This window comes from Cynocephalus volans, chromosome 1 (genome assembly GCF_027409185.1).
Source record: "Cynocephalus volans isolate mCynVol1 chromosome 1, mCynVol1.pri, whole genome shotgun sequence".
NCBI classification, from domain to species: domain Eukaryota; kingdom Metazoa; phylum Chordata; class Mammalia; order Dermoptera; family Cynocephalidae; genus Cynocephalus; species Cynocephalus volans.
In genome coordinates, this window is record NC_084460.1 from 103,896,683 (window position 1) to 103,921,284 (window position 24,602).

General features: G+C 42.9%; 2 protein-coding genes across 3 annotated transcripts in view; one reads left to right on the forward strand and one right to left on the reverse strand.

Annotated features, from left to right (window-relative positions):
* The window catches only part of USP13 (ubiquitin specific peptidase 13), a 115,099-nt gene that overhangs the window by 47,272 nt on the left and 43,225 nt on the right, over positions 1 to 24,602 (forward strand). For both annotated transcript variants that reach the window (XM_063090043.1, XM_063090046.1), the window contains exons 6-10: positions 941 to 1,125; positions 11,211 to 11,305; positions 12,403 to 12,590; positions 17,788 to 17,859; positions 18,223 to 18,316. In XM_063090043.1, the coding sequence (XP_062946113.1) occupies positions 941 to 1,125; positions 11,211 to 11,305; positions 12,403 to 12,590; positions 17,788 to 17,859; positions 18,223 to 18,316 (634 nt within the window). The remainder of the gene's footprint in view (positions 1 to 940; positions 1,126 to 11,210; positions 11,306 to 12,402; positions 12,591 to 17,787; positions 17,860 to 18,222; positions 18,317 to 24,602) is intronic.
* On the reverse strand, positions 2,222 to 3,607 carry LOC134387895 (KICSTOR complex protein kaptin-like). The gene has a single exon (XM_063110483.1). The coding sequence runs from the start codon at positions 3,598 to 3,600 to the stop codon at positions 2,314 to 2,316; it is 1,287 nt and encodes a 428-aa protein (XP_062966553.1). The 5' UTR covers positions 3,601 to 3,607; the 3' UTR covers positions 2,222 to 2,313.

Below are 24,602 nucleotides of genomic sequence, written 5' to 3' on the forward strand. Positions count from 1 at the left end.
AGCCCCAACTGCTCATAGTGGGCATTAACATACCCTGTACTGGCTTCCTGCCCTTTCCTGTCTCTCTTCCCTTCTCCTCTGAGATCACCTCCCAACCATGCCGTTGACATTCATAGCTTCGTCTCAGAGTCTGTTCTAGGGGAACCCAACTTACCACAGTCTTTGCCTGTCACATTTTGGCTGGAATGCTCTTTGAACTACATTAGCATCTCCTTATTAGGTGTTGGTGTATTTAAAGAGGCAGCTACAGTGAGAAAGAGCAGATGGATTAGGAATATGTTTGATTTGGTTAGACCCTGACTGTAGTGCATTCATGTTCTTTGTGTTCTTAGGATAGGAGGGTTACTTCTGGGCCTCAGTTTCTCCCTTTGTAAAAATACGAATGGTAATATTGATGCCGAAAGGTCTTTATTAGATTAAATGACAAGACTTTTGTAAGGCACCTGGCACATAGCTGACATTCAACATTTAGTTAAGTTGGTTTCCTTTCTAATTGATTTAGATTTGCAGTGTAGTAGGGTTTTGTTTAAACTAGTCTTACTATGAGTGGCTAATGCTTTAGAACTTTAGATGTTTATATCTACAAAATCCTTAATATTTTTAATTTGTTCAAGCTCCCCTGTCCCTCACGTAGGAATTTTAAAGAAATGACTTCCTCCCCTACCCCCATGTTGTGTGTCAGTTTTCTAAAGTAAAAGAGCCATCTCAGAGATGCTGGGAGGAGCTAGTCCACATCTGGAGGCAGGTGGGGTGTGGAGTGGCCCTGCTGCTCGGGGAGGGGTGACTGTCATGTTTTGAAGGGGAGAAATCAGGGAAGCACCAGTTCTCTGTTATTCCACTGAGCAATTCTTGTGACCCGCCTGCTTCAGATGCTATTTTCTTAGATGCTGTTTTTTTTGTTATGCTCTGGCTGTTCTGATTGCTCTCCAATGACTTCCAGTGGTTGGAAGTGTGCCAGGTGTGACCTGCGGGAAAACCTGTGGTTGAACCTGACCGACGGCTCTGTCCTGTGTGGAAAGTGGTTCTTCGACAGCTCTGGGGGTAATGGGCACGCTCTGGAGCATTACAGAGACACGGGCTACCCTCTAGCTGTGAAACTGGGAACCATCACTCCTGATGGGGCAGGTAAGTGTGCCTTTACTGAATCTGGGGACATACAGTGGCTCCCTCTTGGATTTAACCAATCCCTCAGTCCCTGTGGTTAGACTCAGACAGCCCAGGTTTGAATCCCAGTTCTGCCACTTATTAGCAATGAGGTCTTGAACAAGTTTTCTAACCCTCCTAAGCTTCACATTCCTCATCTGGAGGACAATGATGCTACATCCTTTATGTGTTTGTTAATGTGCAAAAAGGCTTTTAGCCCTGGACACATAGTAAGGTCTTAATAAAAGTTAGCTGCTATTGTTATTATTCTCCTTCTGTATATCTTGGCTAAGAGGACAGAAGCAGGAAACAGGATTTGTGAAATGAGTGTGCGTAATCAAATCCACTACGAGAACAGTAGGAGGAAGCCCAGGAATTCATTATGGGGATTAGTATCATTTTGGGAACAAATGGATTAATTATGGAGAAGATGAGTTTTAAAGGATACTGAGTGTTGACGCATGCCTGAAATCATCTGGCAGCGATGGTGTTGACGTTCTTTGAAGGATTAGAATTGTTTCCTACTAGCTTCAGAATCAGTTGTTTCTTTTTGCTTCCATGCAGTATGCTCAGGAGCACTAGTTTTTGGCCATGTTTGTACAATTAATTCTTTCTACCGTTTTGAGAGGGAAATGGAAACAATATCCACGTCAATAATGAGAAACTAAAATATTCAGCAGAGGCTAAAAGAACCCATCATCTGATCATCAAAGAAAGTATTTATTGAGCACAGATCTGGACTAACACCCAGCCCAGTCTTCTCCTTTTTTCCAGGCATTATTTAGTATGTTTCTTCTTTTCTTTAAGATAAGATATTGTTAGGAGAATATAAAGACATCTGTCCTCTCTTTTTTCTTTTCCTGTTATTTATTTATTTATTTTTTTGAAGACAACTGTGAAAGCTTTGTTCCTCTGGACACATAAATAACTGTCAGCTGACCAATTCTTTTCGAAAGTGGAGAGGATTGGGCAGGGTCATCCCACACTGAGGCGCAGAGAGAAAAGCGGGTTAGCCGGGGTCACAGGGTACACTGGAGCAAAGCTGGAGGGGGGAGGGTCTGGGGAGAGCATCCCCTCTTTCAGGATGCCTACCCCCCAACCTCCATCAACAGCTGGAAGCGAGCACCCCATGAATCGGCCCAGGCCTGGGAAGAATGGGTGGGTGGGTGCTCAGGAGACTGGGGTCTCAGAGGGCCCTGGACACACTCTGTCCCCCAGCCCTTGTGGCTGACGTCTCCTCTGCTCCACTTGATGGCGAAGCCGGGTCAGGACCAGCTCCGAGGCCTGGATCAGGCTGTGCTGCAGGATGTGCACACCCTTCAGGGAGACCACCGCAAGCTCCTGCAGCCCATCCCCGGTCAGGTCCACATGAGCCATGGCCAGCAGGGGACTGGAGAAACTCCGCTGCCACAACAGGTGGAACCCAGGCTCTGGGCCCCAGTACTTGTAACAGAGAAGTTCCTGTCCATAGGTGGCCACCAGGACTTCTGGCCGCCCATCCAAATCCACATCGGTTACCAGGCCACAGAGGACACTATCAAATTGGTCACTGCCGGGCAGGAGAAGCTGATCCTCAAGGCCGCGGCTCAGCAGATCCCAATACACCACTGCTGGCTCCAACATGCTGGCCACAAGCACACTGTACTCTTCCTGCTGTGGCCTGTCCTTGGTCTCCTTGGGGGCTGAGAGGCTGAACACAATCACTCGGGAGATTGGGCCATCCTGCAGGATCGTCCATGTCTGCAAAACCTCTCGATTCTGTTGGTCCACGTGGGCAACACGAACATAACCACTCTGGCAGCCAAGAGCTGAGAGGCGCCGGGATGTGCCAGGGAGGTTGTGGACGTCAAGCCAGAGGACACTACTGGTCAGGCTCGTGAGCTCTGGGAAGAGGTTTTCCACAGGCTGTTCCTCAAACTGATGCAGCCCCTCGTTCTCCTTGTAGAGATGAATGGCTGGGTCATTCCCACTCAGGAGAAATATGGTCTCCAGTTGATCCCCGACCTGGACCTCTGCATGGCACAGCTGGAAAGGAGTGAACTGGAGCTCCAGGTTTAGGCAGCTCTGGGCAATGGAGTCAAGGTTGTACTCAGAGCCAGGCTCGTAATCGCAGTAAATGTTAAGGAAGGGGCTGCCTTTGTCCCCTGAATCCTTGATGAATGTGATCCCCACAACTAGGCCCTGCTTTGGGGCCGACTTGTTGAAGGCATCGATGGAGACAATCTCGGCATCCACGGGGATGTAGTTGAACTGCAGCTCCTTGGCCACTGGACGGATTTTCTGTCGGAGGTCTTGGTAGCGAAAGCCGAGCACCTTGCCTTTAAGGGTGGCAGACAGGAGCTCCCCGCGCCCGTAGGCGCCACCTGCCAACCCGTACACATTGCTCTGCGACGAGAAGCGCATAAAACTGTCCTCGCGCAGCGGGCAAGGCCCCGCGGCCACGGCCGCCTCTCCCATCACGCCCCTCAGCCACTCACTCTCTCCGCACCCCCCACCGAGGCCCGCCTACCCACCCCAACCCACCCCACCCACTCTTCCTGTTATTTTTCTATGCCTAAATTAGCCTGCCTCAGAGTTCATTGTCCAAGAGCTTCTCACCAAACATGGGACACTTCTCCCCAACCATTGCTTTTCCATTGAACTGGTTTAGTTTCTCATTGGTTTTATACTGCAGGGCTGGCAGTTAGGTCATGCCAGGATTCTTTTGTTTCACATTTTGCAGAATTTTCCTGCTTCCAAATTTCACAGAATTTAACTCATTAGAAAAAAATAGTTAAGAGTCCTAGGTGCTGGTACCAAACATTTTCTCCCAAAGTGAATCAACCAATAACCCTATGTACAAGCAAGATTTAATCTTCCCAAATTTAAAGAGGAAGTTCAGGATGTGCCTCTGGATTCCGGGTTATAGCACCATGCTTTCAGGTTATTGTTATTCAATAAATGGGTGTTGAATGACTGCTGTATAAAGCCTTCTTGTCCCTTTAGGGGGTTACAGAGAGAAAGGTTTGCAATGTAGGAATTCTTTTGGGTAAAATTGCAAGGGGAGAATAATTCACATTTTCCTATTTTCTTTTTTTTTTTTTTTTTTTTTTTTTTTTAAAGATGACCGGTAAGGGGATCTTAACCCTTGACTTGGTGTTGTGAGCACCACGCTCAGCCAGTGAGCAAACCGGCCATCCGTATATGGGATCCGAACCCGGGGCCTTGGTGTTATCAGCACCGTACTCTCCCGAGTGAGCCACGGGCCGGCCCAACATTTTCCTATTTTCTGTGCTATCTTGTGTAGTGCTTTTATAAGACCAGATATTAGAAATCCAGTTTGCAGAACAACCTAAGACTATAACTATTTGTATATATGGCTTAGTTCTTCTAGATTTTTACTTGTTTGAAGGCAAGGCTATGTCTTAGTCTTCTTTAGGTTCCATACAAAATCTTACACATGCTATGCACAAATACTTTTGTTAAATGAACCAACTGGTATATAAGCATTTAAATAATTAGATTTTATTTAAATGCGTTCTAATAATAAAGGCAAGGGTTAATTCCATTCTCTATGTATCTTTAACTTTCCAGAAACTTTTTTTCTAGTGGGAAACTTATTTTCAAACTGCTATTTAGAGTAAATCTAGAGTTTCTTTTCTTTTAGTTTGAAGAAGGAAAGTTTTATATTTTCTCCTTGCTTATACAAGAAACGTGTTTAGTGTAACATATGTAGAAAATAGAAAAGTTTAGATAAATAAAAATCTCTAGGAATAGCCTGACTCCAGACTAATAATTGTTAACATTTTAGATATTTCCTTTCAATATTATTTTTGTTCTTAAGTGAATTCTTAACATACACACACACACACACCATTTTTACAAAAATTGGATCACACTATATATATAAAGTTCTATTTCTTATTTTTCTCTATTTAACATTACTTTATATTTTTTCATGTTATTAAGCATTCAGTATTTATTTATTTATTATTATTAGCATTTTCATTATTACGAATCATGATTTTTCTTTACGCCCTTTACCCAACCTGTCCCTCCCCCAAACCCCTTGCTCCCTCCCCCCCATCTCTAGTAACCTTAGGTTTGACCTTGATGGTTCTGTAAGTCATTTCACTAATGCCCTGTGAGTTGTCACAAAATTTTTGCTATTCTGATGAATATTCTTATATATATATGCAAATCTTTGGGTGTTTGTCTGATTATTTCTTTAGTATAAATTCTTATGAGAAAAGGTTGAATTTTTAAAATTTTCAGTTGCTGAGCTTCTCTTTTAAACACTTGCAGTAATTTACATTTCCACCAGCAGTGTATGAGAGTACCCAGTTCAACAAATCCTTGACAACTTTGCATATTAAAACTTTTAAAATGCCTTTGCTAATTTGGTATCTTGTTTTAATTTGCTTTACTAGTGAGGCTGAACATTTTTCATTTTCAAGTATTCTTGACCATTTGTAGTTCTTTTTGTGCATTTCTTAGGCTAATTTTCTAGTAGGTGTATGTGTAGGTTTTTTTTATTGGTTTTTAAGAATTCTGGCTATTAAGACTATTAACCCATTATCTACCATAGTTAAGGTGTGTGTGTGTGTGTGTGTGTGTGTGTGTGTGTGTGTGTGTGTGTGTGTGTGAAGGAGGGAGAACTTTTAAGTTTTTCTTATCATATAATTGAGAATATTTGAATGCATACTCCCATTTTAATCATAGAAACTATAAAACGTTGGGCAACAACAATGCAGATCATTGCAAACCCTGTGATGAGGGTTTTTGAATTAATTTAGCTGAAGTAGTGTTAACTTTTTGAAAAGGGTTTGGCTCTGATTCCTACCTAAGTTGTGCAGAGTTGGTTTTAATAAAAACGATTATTTTTAGTATAATTATTTCATATTAGTTTATGAGATACATCAATTCTATTTTGGTTTTCTTTAAATCTGTTGAATAGATTGCTAGCTATTGTGTATTTAAAAGCCACATAAATTAATAAGAACATGCATGAAGTTTTCTTAAATGTCTACTGATGAGCTTTGTGGCTGTTGAGGCCCAGGAGGGCCCATGTGCTCTCTCGGGGTGTGGTAGCCATCTCCCGGGAAGGGTACCCCTGCTGAGGGGTCCATCTCCTTCCCTTGCTGGGCTCACTCCCGCTCATTCAACTCACAAGAGACAAAGGCTCAAAGTCAGGGCATTTGTCTTTCTGTTCGTAATGAGAAACACAACTGCCAGTAAGTGGGATGTTTACGTCGGCTTGACCAGTACATTCCTTCCCTGTGGGAAGCCGAATTATATTTAGAAGATTGCTTAGTGAACATGGAATCCAAGAAGGTTGTGGGCTCAGGTATTTAACAGTAGTGTGATTTGCCATCCTGGTTTCCTTTCATCCAATAAGGATATACTTGTTCAGTGAGAAACCACTACTCATTCTGGAGGTCTCAACTTAGATTTTAGTTCTTCAAAGAAGCCCTGATCCCCCAGACTAAGCCAGTGTGGTGGCATGCATAGTAAAAATGGGCCTCATATCAAGTTCTACTCTGGGTCCCCATGGGCACAGCAACAAACAAACCAAGAAACAGATCACCACACAAACAAACAAACAGAAAGCTCTCCGCTGTGGGAGGAGACATTGTTTTGGCAAGCGAGGATGAGTTCTCGATGGGAAGGGAGTGAGGTGGGATGGAGGTAGGAGAGGGTGTGTTTTTCTTCCATCATGGAAACCAGTTGACCTAAGAGGATGCTCCACTGCCTTGAGTGATTGCAGGAGAGTCTTCCAGAGATGCCAAGGCAGCTGTGAAATTGCCCATCCATTCGCTGCATCAGCTCAATAGCATCTCAAGTTGGTCTTTCTTCTTTGATTCTCTTTACCCCTGACCTGGGCATAAACTCCCTTGAGTTTCTCATACCCTGAGGGCTTGGGATCTAGATATTGCCGGCTTCGTTTCAGTTTTGACCTGGCTTGTGCCCCTCCTGTGTGTTTCCATAGTGCCTCATGCTGCTCCAGTGTGGCACTTTTCACAGGATCCTGTAACTGTTTAATGCTGCTCACCTAGGATTGTGGGGCTTGGGTGCCACATTTGCTGTACACTCTGGCACGGAGCATGGCCCCTCGTAAATACTAACTGCTCAGTAAATATTTGTGGAGTAAACAAAAGGAGGAAGACACACCAACAAAATCCTCTGATTCACCTTTTCTCTTTTTTTTCTATTTCATTGATATCTTTTTACTCTTACCTGTTTTTCTTTCCTGACTACAGTTTAGGTTTTGTCTGGCCTGAGAGTTATATTCTTTCTTTAAAGTGATTGTATATGCCTCTGACCTCATTCATTTTGTGTTTATTTTTCCAGTGTAATTGCCGGAACATTCTCTTGTTTCTCTTCTTTTATCGTCTGTGGCAGGCACACAGATATAAACTCATGGGGAAGAGGTGCAGTTTGGGAGGGCAGACTGGCACTTACTCCAAAGAGAACTTTCCTCCTCTCTCTCCTCTGACTTGCTGGTTGGGGTTTGGCCAGGAGTTCTGTTTTCCTCTCCACTTGAGCTGTGAGCAGGATAGCAGAGCTGGTTGTTTCTCTTCCTAAACACAAGAACTCGTTGGGATACATCTTTACCTCTCTCTCCCTTCTGCTTTCCTGTGTGGAGATCTGGAGGGAGGATTTGGACTTCCAATACTTTCTGGGGCTTAGGAAAAGAGCCTAAAGTCACCTGGCTAAACCATAGCCAAGAGATGTAGGCTGAGGTCCTTCACACCAAGCCTGCATTTCCTCTAAGACTATCTGAAATATTAAACTTTAGACTTATGAGGGCAGGGATCTTGCTTATCTTAATTAACATTATATCCTCAGTATCAATATATATTTGATGCTCAGTAAATATTTGTTGACTACAATGACTAAATGAGCGAGTGACTTAATCTGTGTGGCTGAACAAGGATGACCAGTGGCACTCTGACTAGCCAACAGAATCATTTAAATCTTTGGTAATTATTTATAAAACATTTTAAAAATCAAAATATTTTCTAAAATACATTTAGAAAAAAACAAAAAAAGAAAAAGAAATCTTCCCATTCAGAGATAAGTTATTATTACCATTTTGATAAGATTCCTTACAGATGCTCAGTCTTGGTTCCAGTGTCAGTCTCCATTGCTACTATCTTTTTCCTTAATTAATTTTTGAACTTATTGCACATGCTGTTTTCGAACACGCTTATCACATGACTGGGGTATTCTGTTCTAAAAATTTTCTTTTATCTTTTTTCTTCTGTGGATTGCTGCCTCTCTGTGGTTCAATTTGTCATTTAACTTGAAACGAAACGGCTGGTTTACTTCTAAAATGAATGTAGTTAACTCATGAAGTGCTGCTTGAGCTCTTCGTGGGAGACTCCCTCTGTAAACTTCTTAACTGTACTTTTTGGCTCCAAATTTTAGGCCAAGTTGGGGGATATGAAGGGTGTTACCTGTTAGGCATTACTGTTGGTTACGATAATTTCTGAGCTAAGATAGGACTTTGCTAAGCTGAAATTGGAGATAAAATGAGTTTCCCAATGAAAAACATGAGGGTACTTCAAAAAGCTCCTGGGAAAATTAGAATTGAGAGATAATACAAACCTTTCCAGGAACTTTTTGACGTACCATCGTGTAAGGCAGTATTTTAGCCACTGAGCCCACTTAAAAATCTTTTCTATGACTACATGTTTATAAGTCCTTCACGATTGCTAAGTTTAAAAGTCACAGCTCAGTTTTAGATTTCTTGTATGTTACTCACTAAACTGTTTTTGTCATTGGGGTCAGAAATAACTATAGTGTCTGACCAAATCATGTTGTATCTTTGGAACAGTTAACAACTGGAGGTAGGAAATGTTATTTTCTCAATGTGCCAAGGGCCTAACAGGTTAGGAACTGTCGAGGGCTGCATGATTTTCGCTCATTTCAAAATCCTAGGCCAATGCCAGTGGTGCAGTTCTAGCAACTTCATTATTTTCTAATAGAGCTCTCATTATTAGAGGCTTAAAGACTTACATCTTCAAAACCAAACCACTAATTAATAATAACTAAAGTTAAAGTGCTTATGGAGTGCCATGCTCACCCTCCAGCCAGTATTTGAGTGGTATTTTTCTGTCACTTGTCGTAGATTAAAAATATTGTTGAAGTATTTGTTTCAAGTTATTAGTTCAAAGATATTTAGGCTTTTTTTTGTATTTAAACTTTTTGGAATTTTTTTCTTAATTGGGCTGGGATTTTATCTTTTGTTTTTGCTTTTGAGAACATTGAGTTATATTTAAAAAAATATAAATTGGGGCTGCTCTCTACAAGTGGAGAGAAATGGAGCAGAAGAGAAAGCTGTACAGTGTTAGATCTTTAATAACAGAAAGGTTGACTTCTTTGGGGGCAGCGAGTCTCCACATATCCAGGTATGGGTCAGAAGGTCACCATAGCTTCTGGGCATTACATTTTTCCACCCTCCTGGTGATTTTCCAAAGAGTAGGAAACTCCTCGGACAGTCTTTTACCATCCTTCAAGAGTGATGTCTTTGTATCTATTTTCCTCGTAATAGATAGCGTTTTTTAAATTTAGGAGTGAGGACATTGTGGTTTTTGAGTTTCTATTTCTGTTAAGGACCTAGGATGACACTTCACTGAGTCTGTTGGTATTCTGATATGTCTTAAGAAATATTCTGGTATAGAGGGAAAAGGATTGGGCCAGGAGTCAGAGTATGTGGGTTCTGGGCAACCTGTGGGATATGAGGCAAAATCACTTAGCATTTATGAGTCTCTTTTTTTTTTTTTTTTTTTGTCGTTTTCGTGGCTGGCACTCAGCCAGTGAGTGCACCTGCCATTCCTATATAGGATCCGAACCCGCGGAGGGAGCGTCGCCGCGCTAGGAGCGCTCCTAGCGCCGCACTCTCCCGAGTGCGCCACGGGCTCGGCCCTATGAGTCTCTTTTCTTCATCTGCCAAATGGGCTTGAAACTGTCTGTTTCTTCTCCCTGTTGCAGTGCTGGGTGAGGAAGAGAAGGCAGTGGTTTGGATAGCTTTGGGAAACTAAGCAGTTCTACTCACACTTTGCTGTGCCCCTGAGGATCTTGTTAAAATGCAGATTCTCAGTTAGTAGGTTCGGGGAGGGGCCTGAGATTCTGCTTTTCTAACCAGCTTCCAGATGAGGCTGCTGCTTCAAGTCCACACACCCTGCAGGAGAAGCCAGGTGCAGTAGAAAGCATTATGTTGCCAGGTGGGATATTGTTGTCCTGAGGAGAGAAGCTGCCACGCTAGCACAGAGCTTACCAACACTAGTGTGCCACAAATGGGTTAGCAACATGGCCAAGATGCCAATCCCTGTGGCTCTGGGGATGTGGGGCGGGGCCCATGGTGGTGGAGGCTCCCGAGTTGCCCTGGAGTCCCGACTTACCGTCTTTTTCTGTGTGTGCCATGAGGTGGACACGTTTGGGAAGCACTACACAGTCTTCACAGCTCTCCCACTGGTTCTGTGAGGTGTGGACGTGAACATAGGATAGAAGGGCTGAGGGGACAGGTGGAGGTGGAAGCTGGTGAGGTGGTAGGTCTGACAATGTAGAGGGTTCCACAGGCAGAATTTTGTTTTGTCCTGGACCTAAGACCCCCACCAGCCATTCAGCTGCCCCTGAGGGCCTGTGTGTTCTCTCTGTTCCCCCATAGTTTCTCCTTGCCAGGGGCTGTCACCCCCTCTCCTTCACCCTTCCTCTTCCTGAATGTAGAGTTGTGCCACTGTGGTTAGAGAAACCAACTGCTAGGCTATTATATTTGTATAATTTTTAATTATTTTGACTTTAGACAGTTTTTTTTTCTTGTTTTAGAAAAGTTTCTTTTAAAACTTTCTGAAATATCAAAAGAATTGATATATGGGTATATTTATAAAGTACACCTACTACTTATGTTTATTGTTTCTCATCTGTCTTTCCCCCAGTTAAATGTTAATGTTAATGAAGTTTTTGCTTGTTTTGTTCAGTGATATATCCCAAGCTGGTACACAGAAGGGTCTCAAAAAGTATATGTTGAATATTGACTGACTTGACTGCAAGATCTCAGTGCTTATTTTCTCTTCATCCTTTAGATGTTTATTCTTTCCAAGAAGAGGAACCCGTTTTGGATCCTCAGTTGGCCAAGCACTTAGCGCATTTTGGAATTGACATGCTTCACATGCATGGGGTGAGAAGGTCTATTTTTGTTTCTGTTCTCACCTTATAGGGGTCAGGGGCGTGGGGTGGAGTTGGAGGGAGGGAGAGAGAACTGTTTGGTTTATTTAATACATCATTCCTCTAACATGGATCTTCATTTTATAGGTTTTAGGTTTTAATTGTTGCATTTACTTCTTGAATGTAATTAATTAGCATTTTCTTTGGTTACCAGCTTAGATTTTTTATGTCACAGTAAAAATGGCACCTCAACAAGTACCGTTTTGTTTTTGTTGGAATTTACTCACAAAATTTCTGTCTCTTTTGATGGATCGACTTGCGTGAATCACTTTTTGTTCATTAAAGGGAAAAAGTACAGGGAAATGACGTTTAAAATTATCTGTGACCAACATCATTTTAATTAGTTTCAGGAAGGGAAGCAGAGCTCTTAGGCGGTGAAAAGAATAAGCCAACATGTTAGTGTTGATGGGAAAACTTTGCTTCATTTAATATTGTGTTTTCAAGTTGATGTCATGACTGTGTAATATGTTTCCCTTTGAGACACTGTTTAAATGTGCACGTTTGTTCTAGCCCTTTGCTCCCAGGACATGTCCCTCTCCTCGCGTTCTTTTTCTCTCTGTCTCCTCTTTGTCACTCGCATCCGCTTTTCCGTTTATTTTTCTCTGCTCTTCTTTACACCTCCCTCCTCTCTGAAGGTGCTCCCGTGGTTTGTTCCACATGTCTCCCAGCTGCCTTGCCTATTTTTTGGTATTGTATCTTCCTTTGAAATTAGTCTACTTGCTTCTTTTTTTTTGATTCCTGTTTGTCTTTCATCCTCCTTCTATCTCTTTCCCTCTCAGTCTTTCTCTTTTGAAAATCTTTTTAAAGCGTTTTTTTATTATAAAACCACCATTTTAACCATTTTAAATGTATAATTCCCTGGCAGTAAGTACTTTTATGTTATTGTCCAAACATCACCATCTCTCAGTCTCTTTTAATTAGGTTGTTTATTTCACTACGTAATTGGGAAAAGAGGCAGAAACATCCACTGATAGTAGAAATGATACATGGACATGACCTTTGAATGGGAATCACTTTTAAAGTTATTTTTCTTCAATGCCCTTGCCCCAGACAGAGAATGGGCTTCGGGACAATGACATCAAGCCGCGGGTCAGTGAGTGGGAAGTGATCCAGGAGTCGGGGACGAAGCTGAAGCCTATGTACGGCCCCGGGTACACAGGTCTGAAGAACCTGGGCAACAGCTGCTATCTCAGCTCTGTCATGCAGGCCATCTTCAGCATCCCGGAGTTCCAGAGAGCGTAAGTGCATCCCGCTGCAGACCCGCGTCCCTCTAGGCCCAGTCCCATCCTCATTGCTTCAGGGCACTGTGCCCCCTCATCTATGGTGTGACAGCCTACTGAGGCCGGGTGAGAATACTTTTCAAGTGTTGTGGGGATCAGAAGAGCTTTGTAAACCAAAAAGCACCCTGCAAGGGTTTGTTACATTAATAACGGCTTCCACTTGCAGACCATCGCTCTACGTACCAGTGGTGTATTAATCATTAATCTTCACAGCAAACCTGCCAGATCTCTCCTAGAGATCGCTAGGAGAGATTCAGCGATTTGCTTGGTCAGTGTCTTCCTTCTGGTGGAGTAGAGTTTCTTAGAGGCTTTAGGATTTTCATTTTTTCCTACTCAAAGTGTGGTTCACAGACTGGTGCTGGTCCTTGGACTGCCGGATATGGGTCTGTGGTGAGATAAACATGGAGGCTGAGAGTGAGTGTTTAGAATTTTTTGTAGCAATTTGACATTGCTATGTCTTATAAGTGGCATTTTATTTTACTAATAATTTATTTTTATTGTATTTAAAAAATTTTTATTCGTACATGTTTATGGGGTACAGTGTGTTTTAATACTTGCATGTATTGAGTAATGATCAGCTCAGGGTAGTTAGCATATCCATCCTTTCTTCCTGGTGATAACTTTCAAGATCCTCTTTTCTAGCTCTTTCGAAGTATGCAATACCATATCATTAGCCAAAGTCCGTCTAGAACACCATCTTCCTGTCTAACTGTAACTTTGTACCTGTTGCAACCTCTCCCCCCCTCCACCCTTCCTCCCCTTCTCAGCCTCTGGTAGCCACCTTTCTACTCTCTCTTTCCATGAGAACCACTTCTTTAGATTTCATATATGGGTGAGATCACGCAGTATTTGTCTTTCTGCACCTGGCTTACTTTACTTAACGTAATTTTTTAAAGGTATTTTTTGTATGAGTCAAAATAAAAAAGCTGGCCCTTCACCACAGCTACTTGGAGAGGCACGGATTTAGGGCACTTCCTGACTGTGCATGTCCAGGGCTGCCTTCCTGTTCCCATACGAAGGGACACAGGAGCTATGTCTGTGGCCATTTTCTTCCTTAGGTTGTACTTAGAACAGGGAGCCGCAGAGCACAGGAGCCGCAGCTGGGGTACTCATGGGCGGCCGCTTCCTAAGCTTAGAGAAGAGTCTGTAGTGTGTTCCAGAATGGGTAGGTTTCCACCTTGGTTCTAGCAGAGAAGAGGACACACACGTGCCAAGACAGATCAGCACACTAGGGATAGCACAGGGCTGTGTTTTACCCACGTGGGGTTGAAATCCTAATGGCTTTACTGGTGGTTAGTGAACAGTATGTCAAATAACCTTTTCTTTCTCCTCTTGGTATTTGAAGAGTTATCTTTTCTTGCTGTTTTCTGGCTTTGAAAATTTATGGTCAGTTTTTCATGTCTATTTTTCATTTTTTCATCTAGCCAATAAGAACCCAGAGTAGGTTCTGGCCTGCTCAGCAGTGTGCTGGGTGTGGGGCGTTCTGTGGTAAACAGAAGGGCATGGTGCCTGGCCCTAGGGAACATACAGCCTCTTGGAGAAACAGACAAAAATAAATGATCATAAGAACAACTGCATGGTTATAAACGTGGTAGGTTCTATGAAGGAAAAGGGAAGGAGGTGATCAGAGAGGGCCCTTTAAAGAGGGAACATGTGCTCTGATGGATGTGTGGGAGAAGTGGGGACAGAGCGTTTTGGACAGAAGGAAGAGCAAGTTTGAAGTTCTGAGATGGGAAAATCTTTTTAAAGGTGTGCATTGTGCATTGTTTTATTTTTAGAAATTCTTAGCTGTGTTTCATGCTCGTATTATTATCATTTGATTGGGGAACAATGTAGCTTTATCTTATACAACTCAAGGTCCTATAAATGTTGAAAATGTTGCAGTGTCCTTCTGAGGGGTGTTGCATAGTTTATTAATTCTTTTAAACTAGAATGAAAGAAACTTGTGTTCTTTTGTAACAAAGCCCAACCACATTTTTAGTGCTTTATCATCTAAAATTTTAAAAAATCCTTCTTATCCTCCAAAGTTTGATGGAGAATCTACAACAAATTCTTCAACGATAAAATGTATCTTATCTGGTTTTTTGTTTGTTTGTTTGTTTTTGGCGGCTGGCTAGGACGGGGATCTGAACCCTTGACCTTGGTGTTATAACACTGTGCTCTAACCAACTGTGCTAACTGGTCAGCTGTCGTGTCTGTGGTTTGATTTCATATTTGAATCTCTCAGGCTAGTCTTGTTTCAAGAGTTTTAGAATTTTATATTATCTAATAGTTTATTTTCTGTTTTCTAAACATTTACTGATCTCATTAGTATGAGAACCTACTACTCATGCTCTTCCTCAGTCTTTTCATTCTTTGATCAAATATCACTGGATCGAAATACTTGTTCTTCAGACTCCTTTCCCCACTAAAACCCTGTGGAGTTAGGTCCAAGAGCAGTATCTCCATTTTGAAAGTAGAAAGAGTGACCACAGAAAGATTAAGTGACTTATGAACAGCCACAGTGTAATCTGGGAGCATCAGCCTGATTCCTTGATACCTTGTCTGCCACTTGAACCTGGTTTACATTTTAAAATAATTCTTGATGAGGATTAAATCCAAATAAGTGGGTGTGCAATTTGAATGACAATTAAGATGGATTGTCAGATAGCCAAACTACATCTTTTTCTTTGATAACCACCAGGTTACAAACTGAAGGTGTACTATGTAAATTAAAAATTATCTGGCAATACTTCTGCATTTTAATTTAATTTTGTTGTAATGGAGGATATTCCTTGTTGATTAGAAAATCAATATAAATTGTTAACAAAACGGGCTTTTCTGACTTCAAAGATTTACCCCTTTACACTACACTTTTCTGCCAATCTTGCCTTTAAAGCATAAATCTTTTCACTAATGTTCATCTACCCAGTGAGTTTTTTGTCTTGTTATGTTTCAAGGCGTGATAAAAACTGAATCATAAGAAAGCTAATTATTGTATATTAATGAGAATTCTTCAGTGCAGCCTCTGTATCAAAACAGTTTAGCTCCAAAGTTTGGTTTATTTATTGCTTGGCATTTGGTTCTTTGAAAATTTCCAGATGAAGTTGTTGCCATAATGATACATCCAAAAGCCATTTGAGTGGAACTGGCCCAGAAAAACATGCTTTGTTAATTTTGATGTATGTAGGTAATCTGGGATGCAAATTCTGAGTTCATGGACAGCAGGTGCCTAAAGTTTCCAGTAGAGGTCATTGCTAGCTACTAGTGTGCCATGGTTCTCTGCTAGGTCTTCTGGCAATAATACCTTTTTTGTTTGGTTATGGGTAATCAGTTATGGATATTGGTTATGTGATTACATGATGTGAATGTATTCATTACACAAGTATGTATTGAGTGCCTTTTACATGTCAGATGCTGTTCTAGTGTTAGAGATGTAGTGATTTACATAGATGAAGTCTCTGCCTTCATGGAGATTACATTCTAGTGTGTAATCTCTAGAGAGATAGATAATAAACATGAAAATAAATAAATTATGTAATTGCAAATAGTGATGCATGCTAAGGAAAAAGTCAGCAAGGAGCAGGTGATAGGGCTTTAGGAAGGGTGGAGGGTGGTGACTTTTGTTTTGACTAAGAGTCTGGAGAGGTTACTTTTCAACATACCTGTGAAGGAGCCACAGAGCAAGGATCTGTGGAGGGAGCATCCCAGGAAAGAGAGAGCAGATGGCAAGACCTTGAAGCAGGAGGGAGCTTGGCATGATCTGGGCAACAGTAGGGGCAAGTGGCCGGGGTACTGCGGGTTGGGGGAGAGTGGTGACAGATAGATGAGGTCAGAGAAGAGAGTGCATGAAGGGCCAGAGAGAGGGATCTGCTTCTGGATTATTCTTCCTAGAGCTTCCAAGCTCAGAGTGCAAGATTGAAAGGGGAAAGAATCACTTAAAGTAGGGATGTGAAATAGGAGGTGAACTTAAGAAGCAAAAGGAATGATGTGTGTTAAGATTAGAGATCAATGTGGAAGTTAGCGCTGCTCTGTCAGGATACACTGGTCAGGAGGAGGGACTGAGGACGGCTCAAGCAAGGGACAGCAGACGGCAGGTAGGGCCAGCAGAGTGGCTCAGAGCATGGCTTTGGAACCGGGCTGCGTGGGTCCACCCTGGGCTTCATCTTCACTCTCTGGGTGAGTGTGAAAACTCTCTAACAAATTTGCATCCCAATGTCTCCTCTCTCAAACGGGGATAACATTAATAATGATTCCTTCCTCATGTGGTTGTTATGAAGACTCAACTAGCTAATATAGTAAGCCCTCGAGAAACGGAAGTTGTCGCTGCTAGTGCCATCATTATTTTGAGATTATTGGAACAATTCCTAGTGTTAAAGGAAAAAATGATCCAAGCACTTGTTAGAGATAGTGAAGCAGACTTTATTCAAGGGGAGCATGGCGATTGGTAGAGGGAACACTGCAAACAGGGTCTTGCAGTGGGGGAGACAGAGCAGGTTCTTCTCCTACTCCAACAAGGAGAAGTGGGGCTTCATAAGCAAGGAGCAGGGTGGGGTCAGTGGATGGAAAATTGCTGAGAGGAAACGTCAAGGGTTAGGGGTTCTGATAGGATTATTGCTGAAGGCAAGTCAGGGTGGTCAGACACCACAGGTAGGGGATTTTCACTAAACTGGCTTAGCAAGATTTTTACTCAAACTGGATTCTGCCAGGACAGAGAGGCCATTGACAGGCCAGGCCTTGTCAATTAGAGAGTTCAGAGGAGCCTGACTGAAGTTTTGGTCAAAGTATGGAGTCTTGTCACTAACCTTACCATTTGTTTTTGAGGTGGCGATTGTGGTGGCATAAACCAGTGGTTCTTGACTCTGGCTACATATTAGAATCACTTGGGGAAGTTTTAAAAGAATTCCAAATCCCAGGCCTCGATCTCCAGCAATGAAATCCGAAGAGCTTAGGTATTTTTTAAAGAAACCCCTTAGGTGATTCTGACCCACCAACAGAAGTATCAGCACTTCAGGAAGGCTCATGAGGATGGCTGCGGAGGGGGGATTCAGGAAGAACATCTCTTCAGGTGGACGGTTTAATTCTGACAGAAAGGCACAAGGGTCTCAGGGATGGCTCGTTTTGGCTCTGTTCTTCTCCAGTTCCCATGTTTTGATCGTTGCTTCTCATTTTCTAGGTATGTGGGAAACCTTCCAAGAATATTTGACTACTCGCCTTTAGATCCAACACAAGATTTCAACACGCAGATGTAAGTGCCAGATTGTATTGTTTTAGAAAAAGCATCCAGTAATGTGTTCATAGTGGTTATCTCTGGGTTGCAGAATTAAAGCAATTCTCTCCTCTTTATTTTCTGTGTTTTTAAAAGTGTTCTAATATGAGCATGTGTTACTTTTGTAACAAGAAAGAAATTAATAAAGATATCCATAAAGTACGGAGGGAAATTTAAAAATGGAATCAGTATCAAGCAGAATCACATAAGTTATTTGTGAATAATCCAGATAAAATGCTCCACCTAATAGCAGCTACAGTTCTTGAAATTCATAGTTAATTTTAATATATCTGTGGGAAGACAACAATGACCTTTTTGTTTTTGTTTCTCCCTCCTGCCTAGGACTAAATTAGGACATGGCCTTCTCTCAGGCCAGTATTCAAAGCCTCCTGTGAAATCTGAACTCATTGAACAGGTGATGAAAGAGGAACACAAGGTATGTGTTTGCCATGTTGATATGTAGGTAGGAGGGACCTTTGCAAGTTAGAATGTGAATTTCCTATGATTTGGCAAATGGTGGTTGTACATTTAGCAAGCTGTCAGGATAGCTATTTCATTTCAGTCTAGGGGGCCTGCCTGTCTGCACGCTCTTAAAATGTGTAAAAAAGAGTAGCCAGAGTTGGAGTTTCTATTGACAGTTGTTTTGTGGGTTATATGTGTGTGCCATCATGAATAGTCTTGACAAACAATATTCTTCATAAAATAAAGCTGAGATGGAAGGAATAAACCTTATAAAAATATAAACATTATCCCCTCGGTAACAATCTTGGCCCTTAAAGTGTCTCTCTTCTCCCAAGCCTAAACTTTGCTAGGATTTCTCAAGAGGCTGGTTGTTATAAGACAACACAGATTCCTCAGCCCCTCCCTAGAGATAAGGATTCAGAATTTCTGGAAAGGCTGGGCAGTCCTCATTTTTGGTAAGTTGCCATCTGGTTTTGGAGCACACTCAAGTAGCAGAAACTCAGTTGTCCAGTCACTATTAGTTGATGGGATGATTGAAAGATGGTCTTGATCTCCTAACAGCCCAAACTGCATTTCCATGTGCCTGCACAGCGGGCCACAGGCCTCTCCCGGGGCTGCTCTGTTGCACAACTCCAGAGGGTGCTACTCCTAACCTGGTCTTTTGAAGGGTGTCCTGGAATTCTGCAGTGCACAGCTTACACGGCTGTTCGGCACTCTTGGCTCCCGTTGCCGCCAGTGTCCTGAACTGAACACAGTCACCACTTCCCTATGTCTGCTCTCCCTTTGGACTTGACTTAGTGGGCACACGTGTTCAGTTCTGTTTCTCAAGTGTTTGACCTCTGCGCTCACATCTTGAGTCAGTCATCCTTAACGAATACTTGTAGACTGAGAGCAAGAATCTAAAGCACATACCCCATGTTCGTAATGAAGCCAGCTAGGAGATTATGAAGGGGACACATAGAGGCAGTGTTTGGGGTGGGGAGAAGGAAGCGGGTTGTGAAGAGGGTGGAGAGGGAAACAGGCACTGGGAATGGCGAGCCCAGGAGATCAGAGCAATGTGGGGGCAGGAAGAACTTAGTTCTCAAGTTGCATTATTATCCAGCATTGCAAGATGAGTTCCTTATCCGCCAGAGACTGGAAGACCCTCGTCTGGGATGCATTTTAGGAAGTGGTTGTGTGTAGGGATGGAGTCTGGGGTGATCCAGGCTTCTTCTACCTCTGTGTTCTGGTGAAACTTTGAAGAGGCAATGGTGGGAAAAAAGACTTGGTCCAAATTTTTGTTTTGATCATGTTGTCTTGGGTTTTCATCCAGGCTGTGTCACTCCTTGAGTAGCTCTGTTGAGGCAGGGTCCACCCTCTCTGGTGGAGGAGAAGGAGCCTGGCTTCCTCTCCTGACTCTGCAAGGAGCTGCGTTACCATGGGCAAGTCACGTAACCTTTCAGCCTCAGCATTCAAGTGGCAGAACCGGTCTAGGTGGTGGTTGAGAATATTTCAAGCATGGCGTCTCCTCTATAATGTAAATAAAAATCTGTTTACGTCACGTGATTGTTGTTGTGCTTTGGGGATCTCCTCATTTGAGAAAATGTGAAATGAAAAATTGTCAATTTAGTGATGTTTCAAAGTAAAATTGGTTTTGTTGATGTTACGATGTCCATTTATGTTAGGAAAAAAAGAGACGTTCTTACATCAGCTCGGCACGTTATTCATTCATTCTACGAGTACTGACTGCTTGGAGCCCTTGTCCCTCTTCCCCCCGCTGGATTCAGTGGTCATTGTGCAGCAGCTCTGTAGATCTCCAAGGGTCCGAGGCTTGTAGGTGGGAGCCACTGCTCTGTCTGGATCAAGGTGTGTAACCTGGCAGCACTAGGGCCCTATCATGCCTGCAGTGTGTTTTGCTTGGTCCACACATTGTATCTGAATTTCCTGCTTCTCTTAGCACTCAGAAGCTCTGGCAGTCCCGGGCCTGCAATGGCAGCTGGAGCCTAGTGGCAGCACTCCCTACACTTGGGACACACAGTCCCCAGCTGGCTCCAGTCCCTTTGTGACTTGTGACCTGGCTGGTACTCTGGGTATTTGGGTTTGTGACCCTTGGTCTAGATGACTTGTAAAATCCTTTCCAGCTCTGAGGCACCATGACCTAGTGGTCCTGAAGAAAGAATCCTGAGCATAATCACTGTACATCGTGCAGCCTGGCAGTGGTGGCGAGTCCCGTCCCCACCTGGAGATGTCTGTTTCAAGCTGTTACTCAGACAAACAATTCATAGCAAAAATCTCCACTGCCCTTGATATAGTGGAGGGAATCACTTTCAGAGGCATGAGGATTTTCACAGGTGGTTGGTTTCAAAGGAATGATTTGTGAGAATCTTCCTTCTCTCAGGTATCAGGAGCCTTTTGGTCAGGTGGTCCTGTCCCAGGCCTCTGGTGTTTGTGACTTGTAGATAAGCCTGAAATGGCCCAAAAAGGAAACAAGTTATGCTGAAGCAGAGAAAGGGATAGAGAGGAATGTAGAGTGGAGGGGAGAGAGCATGAGAGATGCATCAGATCCATGTGGCAGAAATAGCTTTTTACGGGGCCACCACCACCAATGATGCAAATAATTAACATCACATAGTGCTTGCAAAAGGCCAGGCTCCTCCTGTGTGTTCACTGATGCACAGAAGTCTTGCATAAAGTTACAAAGCCAGTGAGTGGCACAGCTGGGAATTACACCAGGCAGTCTGGCTCCTGAGTCTGTGTTTTTGACCACTGCACTGTCCTGCTTCCCAAACTGTTAGGACTTGTTTCAGGCTCCCAGGGCCTCAGTGTATGGGTGAAGGACAAAAGAGGGTGTTTAAAGTTTGCAGAATTACCAGGTAGCCCAGTAAAATGGGTTTCTCACCTGTGTCTTACATCTTGGGTCATTTCTAGAATATATACTTCCTGGTATGAAATTGATCTGCTACAGACCAAGGTGAAATCTAGTTTTTAATATATACATGCTTAATAAACATTTTCATCTATAAAAAGACTCACAGTATTTGTTTTAAGCACTGTCATTTCTACTTAAATTTGTTGAATCATTTTTTAAGATGAAATTGCATTTGCAGTAGATAATACTTTCTCACTATGAAAGGATACTTTTTCTTCTTCAAAAAGTATATTCTTGATCTTTATGCATTCTAAGGCAGTGCTTTCAACATCTAAAAGCTGAATACTTTGTAATTTATTTCATCTACCAAAAATAACATGTTTTGAATAATTCTGTATTTTGAACAATCTGCATTTCTGAAGTGACAGTTTATTTGATTTCTCATCTGAACAATCCTTGACCCATAATTGCTGGCCTCAGTTTGTTGTTTTAAAATTTATTTATTTATTATTATTTTTTACATTCTAAGATGTTGTTGTGAAGCAGTTGGGGGGAGGGAGAGGGGAAAGGGAGGAGAAGAGGGTGGGAGGAGGAGGAAGGAGGGGGGTGTGGTTGAGGCCTGTGGCACCCCCTTATTCCAGCAGGAGATCCCAGGGAGCCTTGGTTGTGGCTGGGCTGGATGCAGACTTCAGGTGGGCATGGCTGAGGCCGTCAGACCCTCCAAGCCCTGGGTGCTTCTGGTGGCAGCTTGGTGGTCATCCCTGGGCTGGGTGTAGACATCAGGGGGTGTGGCTGAGGCCCTTGGCTCCCCACCACCCCAGCTCGGGAGCCCAGAGCACTTCCATTGGTGGCTCTATGGTCATTGCTGGGCTGGATGTGGGCATTAGGAGGGCATGGCTGAGGCCCTCAGCCCCACACTGCCCCAGCTTGGGAACATGGGGTGCTTCTAATGGTGGCCTGGTGGACATTGCTGGGCTGGATGTGGATATTAGGGGGGCCTGACTGAGGACCTAGGCCCCCACCACCGCCCAGGCTCAGGAGCCCAGGGTGCTTCCAGCAGCATCTCTGTGGTCTTTGCTGGGCTGGATGTGGACATTGGGAGGGTGTGGCTGAGGCCCTTGGCCCTCCCCGCAGCTCTGGTTTGTGAGCCTACGGGTTTTCCATTACTTCTAGGTATTATATATGTTCTTTGGTAGTGTTAGAACTTTACTGGTCTCTGATCTGTGGGTTTTTTGTTTTTTCTTTCAGTTCAGTGTTGGATTATTTGCTATTCCCATCACTTAAGCTCTGCGGTGGAACTAATTTATTGTCCTTTGCTTACTTCTAAAATGGGGGATCTTCCTGTGGGAACCAGCACTTGTACCTTGTGGTTGAGCTAAATTGCTGCTTTGCTGTTAATTATCTGGGGAAGGCTTTTTGTGCAGCACAGGTGTTAAAGGTGTTAATGGTTGACCTTGTAAGCACTTCTGAGTCTTATGAGGTCCAGAACACCTAGGTTGTGTGGAAACTCTGGTCTGGACCTGAGTCTTCCCAGCAAACTGCACCCCCTGCAGTTCTATATTCCTGTCCAGTCTCCACTAAGTGATCCTGTGCTGATTGGAGGGCAGATCAGCTGTCCATGTTGTGCCCCTGTGTTCCCTTGGTGGACACATCTTCCCCACTGCCTGTGCTCCAAACACTTCCCATGGGATGGGCTGTGCTCTGGTCCCTTGTGATAACTCACTGGCCTCTGAATGGCTCCTTTTTTCAGTTGTCTGTGTTCCCTCACTTGTGGGTCCACGGGAACCCTGTTAGTGGTCTTACTGGTCTGGGGGCCACCAAGGCTCTCTTCTCCCCTGCCATCTCCAGGCAACTTAATAGGAATAGCACAGCTGTGGCTTTTGCCAGCTCTTGCCCCTTGTGCTCACCAGGGCCAGCCTTGAAGTGGCCAGGGCTTGAAATGGTAGGAGCAATCCTTTCTTTCTCTTATTGTGGCTTCTCCTACCTTCATGAACTCTGTAGGTCTTTCCTCCTCTTTCCCTGAGTTCTAGCAGCCCCAGCTTGGCAGTCATTGCTTTTCAATAGTTGTAAATTGGTTGATTTGTGGGAGAGAATGACACTGGGGACTGTCTATTCTGCCATCTTGACTGGAAATCCCCTGGCCTCAGTTTTTTATCAACATGAAATAACCAGTGTTCTCCTTCGAGGTGATATAATTTTAACTAAACATAAGAACTTTGTTTTTATCAATCTCTGTTTTCCTAGGTTGGGCAAATGTAACATTTCTAATTTGCATTTTGAAATGTGAATAATAACTTGGAAATGCTCTCAGTCCTCCTAGCTTAGGAGATTTGGGGTTTGGACCTGGGTTACAAACTACTGGTCCAGCATTTATAGTTTAAGGTTAAAAGTTTAAATCAACAGAGTCCATATATCTGTGTTTTAGCAACAAGCTGAGATATGTTCATCTTCTTTTTATTCCTGTGGTCTTATAGTAAATATCTATGCAAACATTGCTCTAATGTGATAAAGCCTCAATCCTGCCACTTGCTTATTAATTAAAGAATTAGGCTCAGTGGAATATGAGTGGACAGTGTCTGGCTGTCTCCTTGGTGCACTGTGTTAAACAGAAAGTCCTGTGTAAGCATTTGGGAGAGATTCTGAACACCTTAGTCTTCTCTCTAATTTTAGCTGATCTATTTTGCAATTGCTGATAGAGAAAGTAAGTACAGTATCCTATTAATATGACAGATTCCTTAGGTGGTTGCTATTTTGGAGACTACCCGTCCTCCCCATTATATAGTTAGTGGTTAGGACTAGCCATTGTTTCAGGTGTCCAAGAACCTGCTCACAGGTGAGAGCATGTGCTCCCTGAAGGCATGTCTGACTCTTGGTCAATTTCGGTCTCTCCCTCTCATCTCTCACCTTAGGTGTTAGGCCCACTGAGGGACACTCAGGTGATTCCTTGACTTATCACCAAATAGGAAACGTGCTTTCTTCAACTCAATTCTTTGGTTCTTATTTTGACTTTTTGATTTCTTTTAAGGAGCTGCCTTGTCAAAAGGCTGGCCTTTTTAAAAACAAAAATTATTTAAGTTTTCGAATATACATAAAAGTAGACAGCAAAGTATAATGAATCTCCACGTACCTATTGTGCAGCTCCAGTAATCATCATTCAACCAATCTGGTTCTGTGAATCCTCGAAACTCAGCTCTTCCCCTGCTCCTCCTTTCCCCCCTTTTTCCTTTTTCCTTTCCTTCCTGTCCTTTCCCTTCCCTGCAGTATTTTAACACAAAGTCCAAACATCCTCCTTTTCATCTATTTATATTTAGTATTTATCTGCAACTATAATATCTTCTTTCTTTTAACATAAATATCATGTTAAAAGTTGTTTAAAGTGTTAAAAGCACGTCAGCAAAATTAATAACCACTC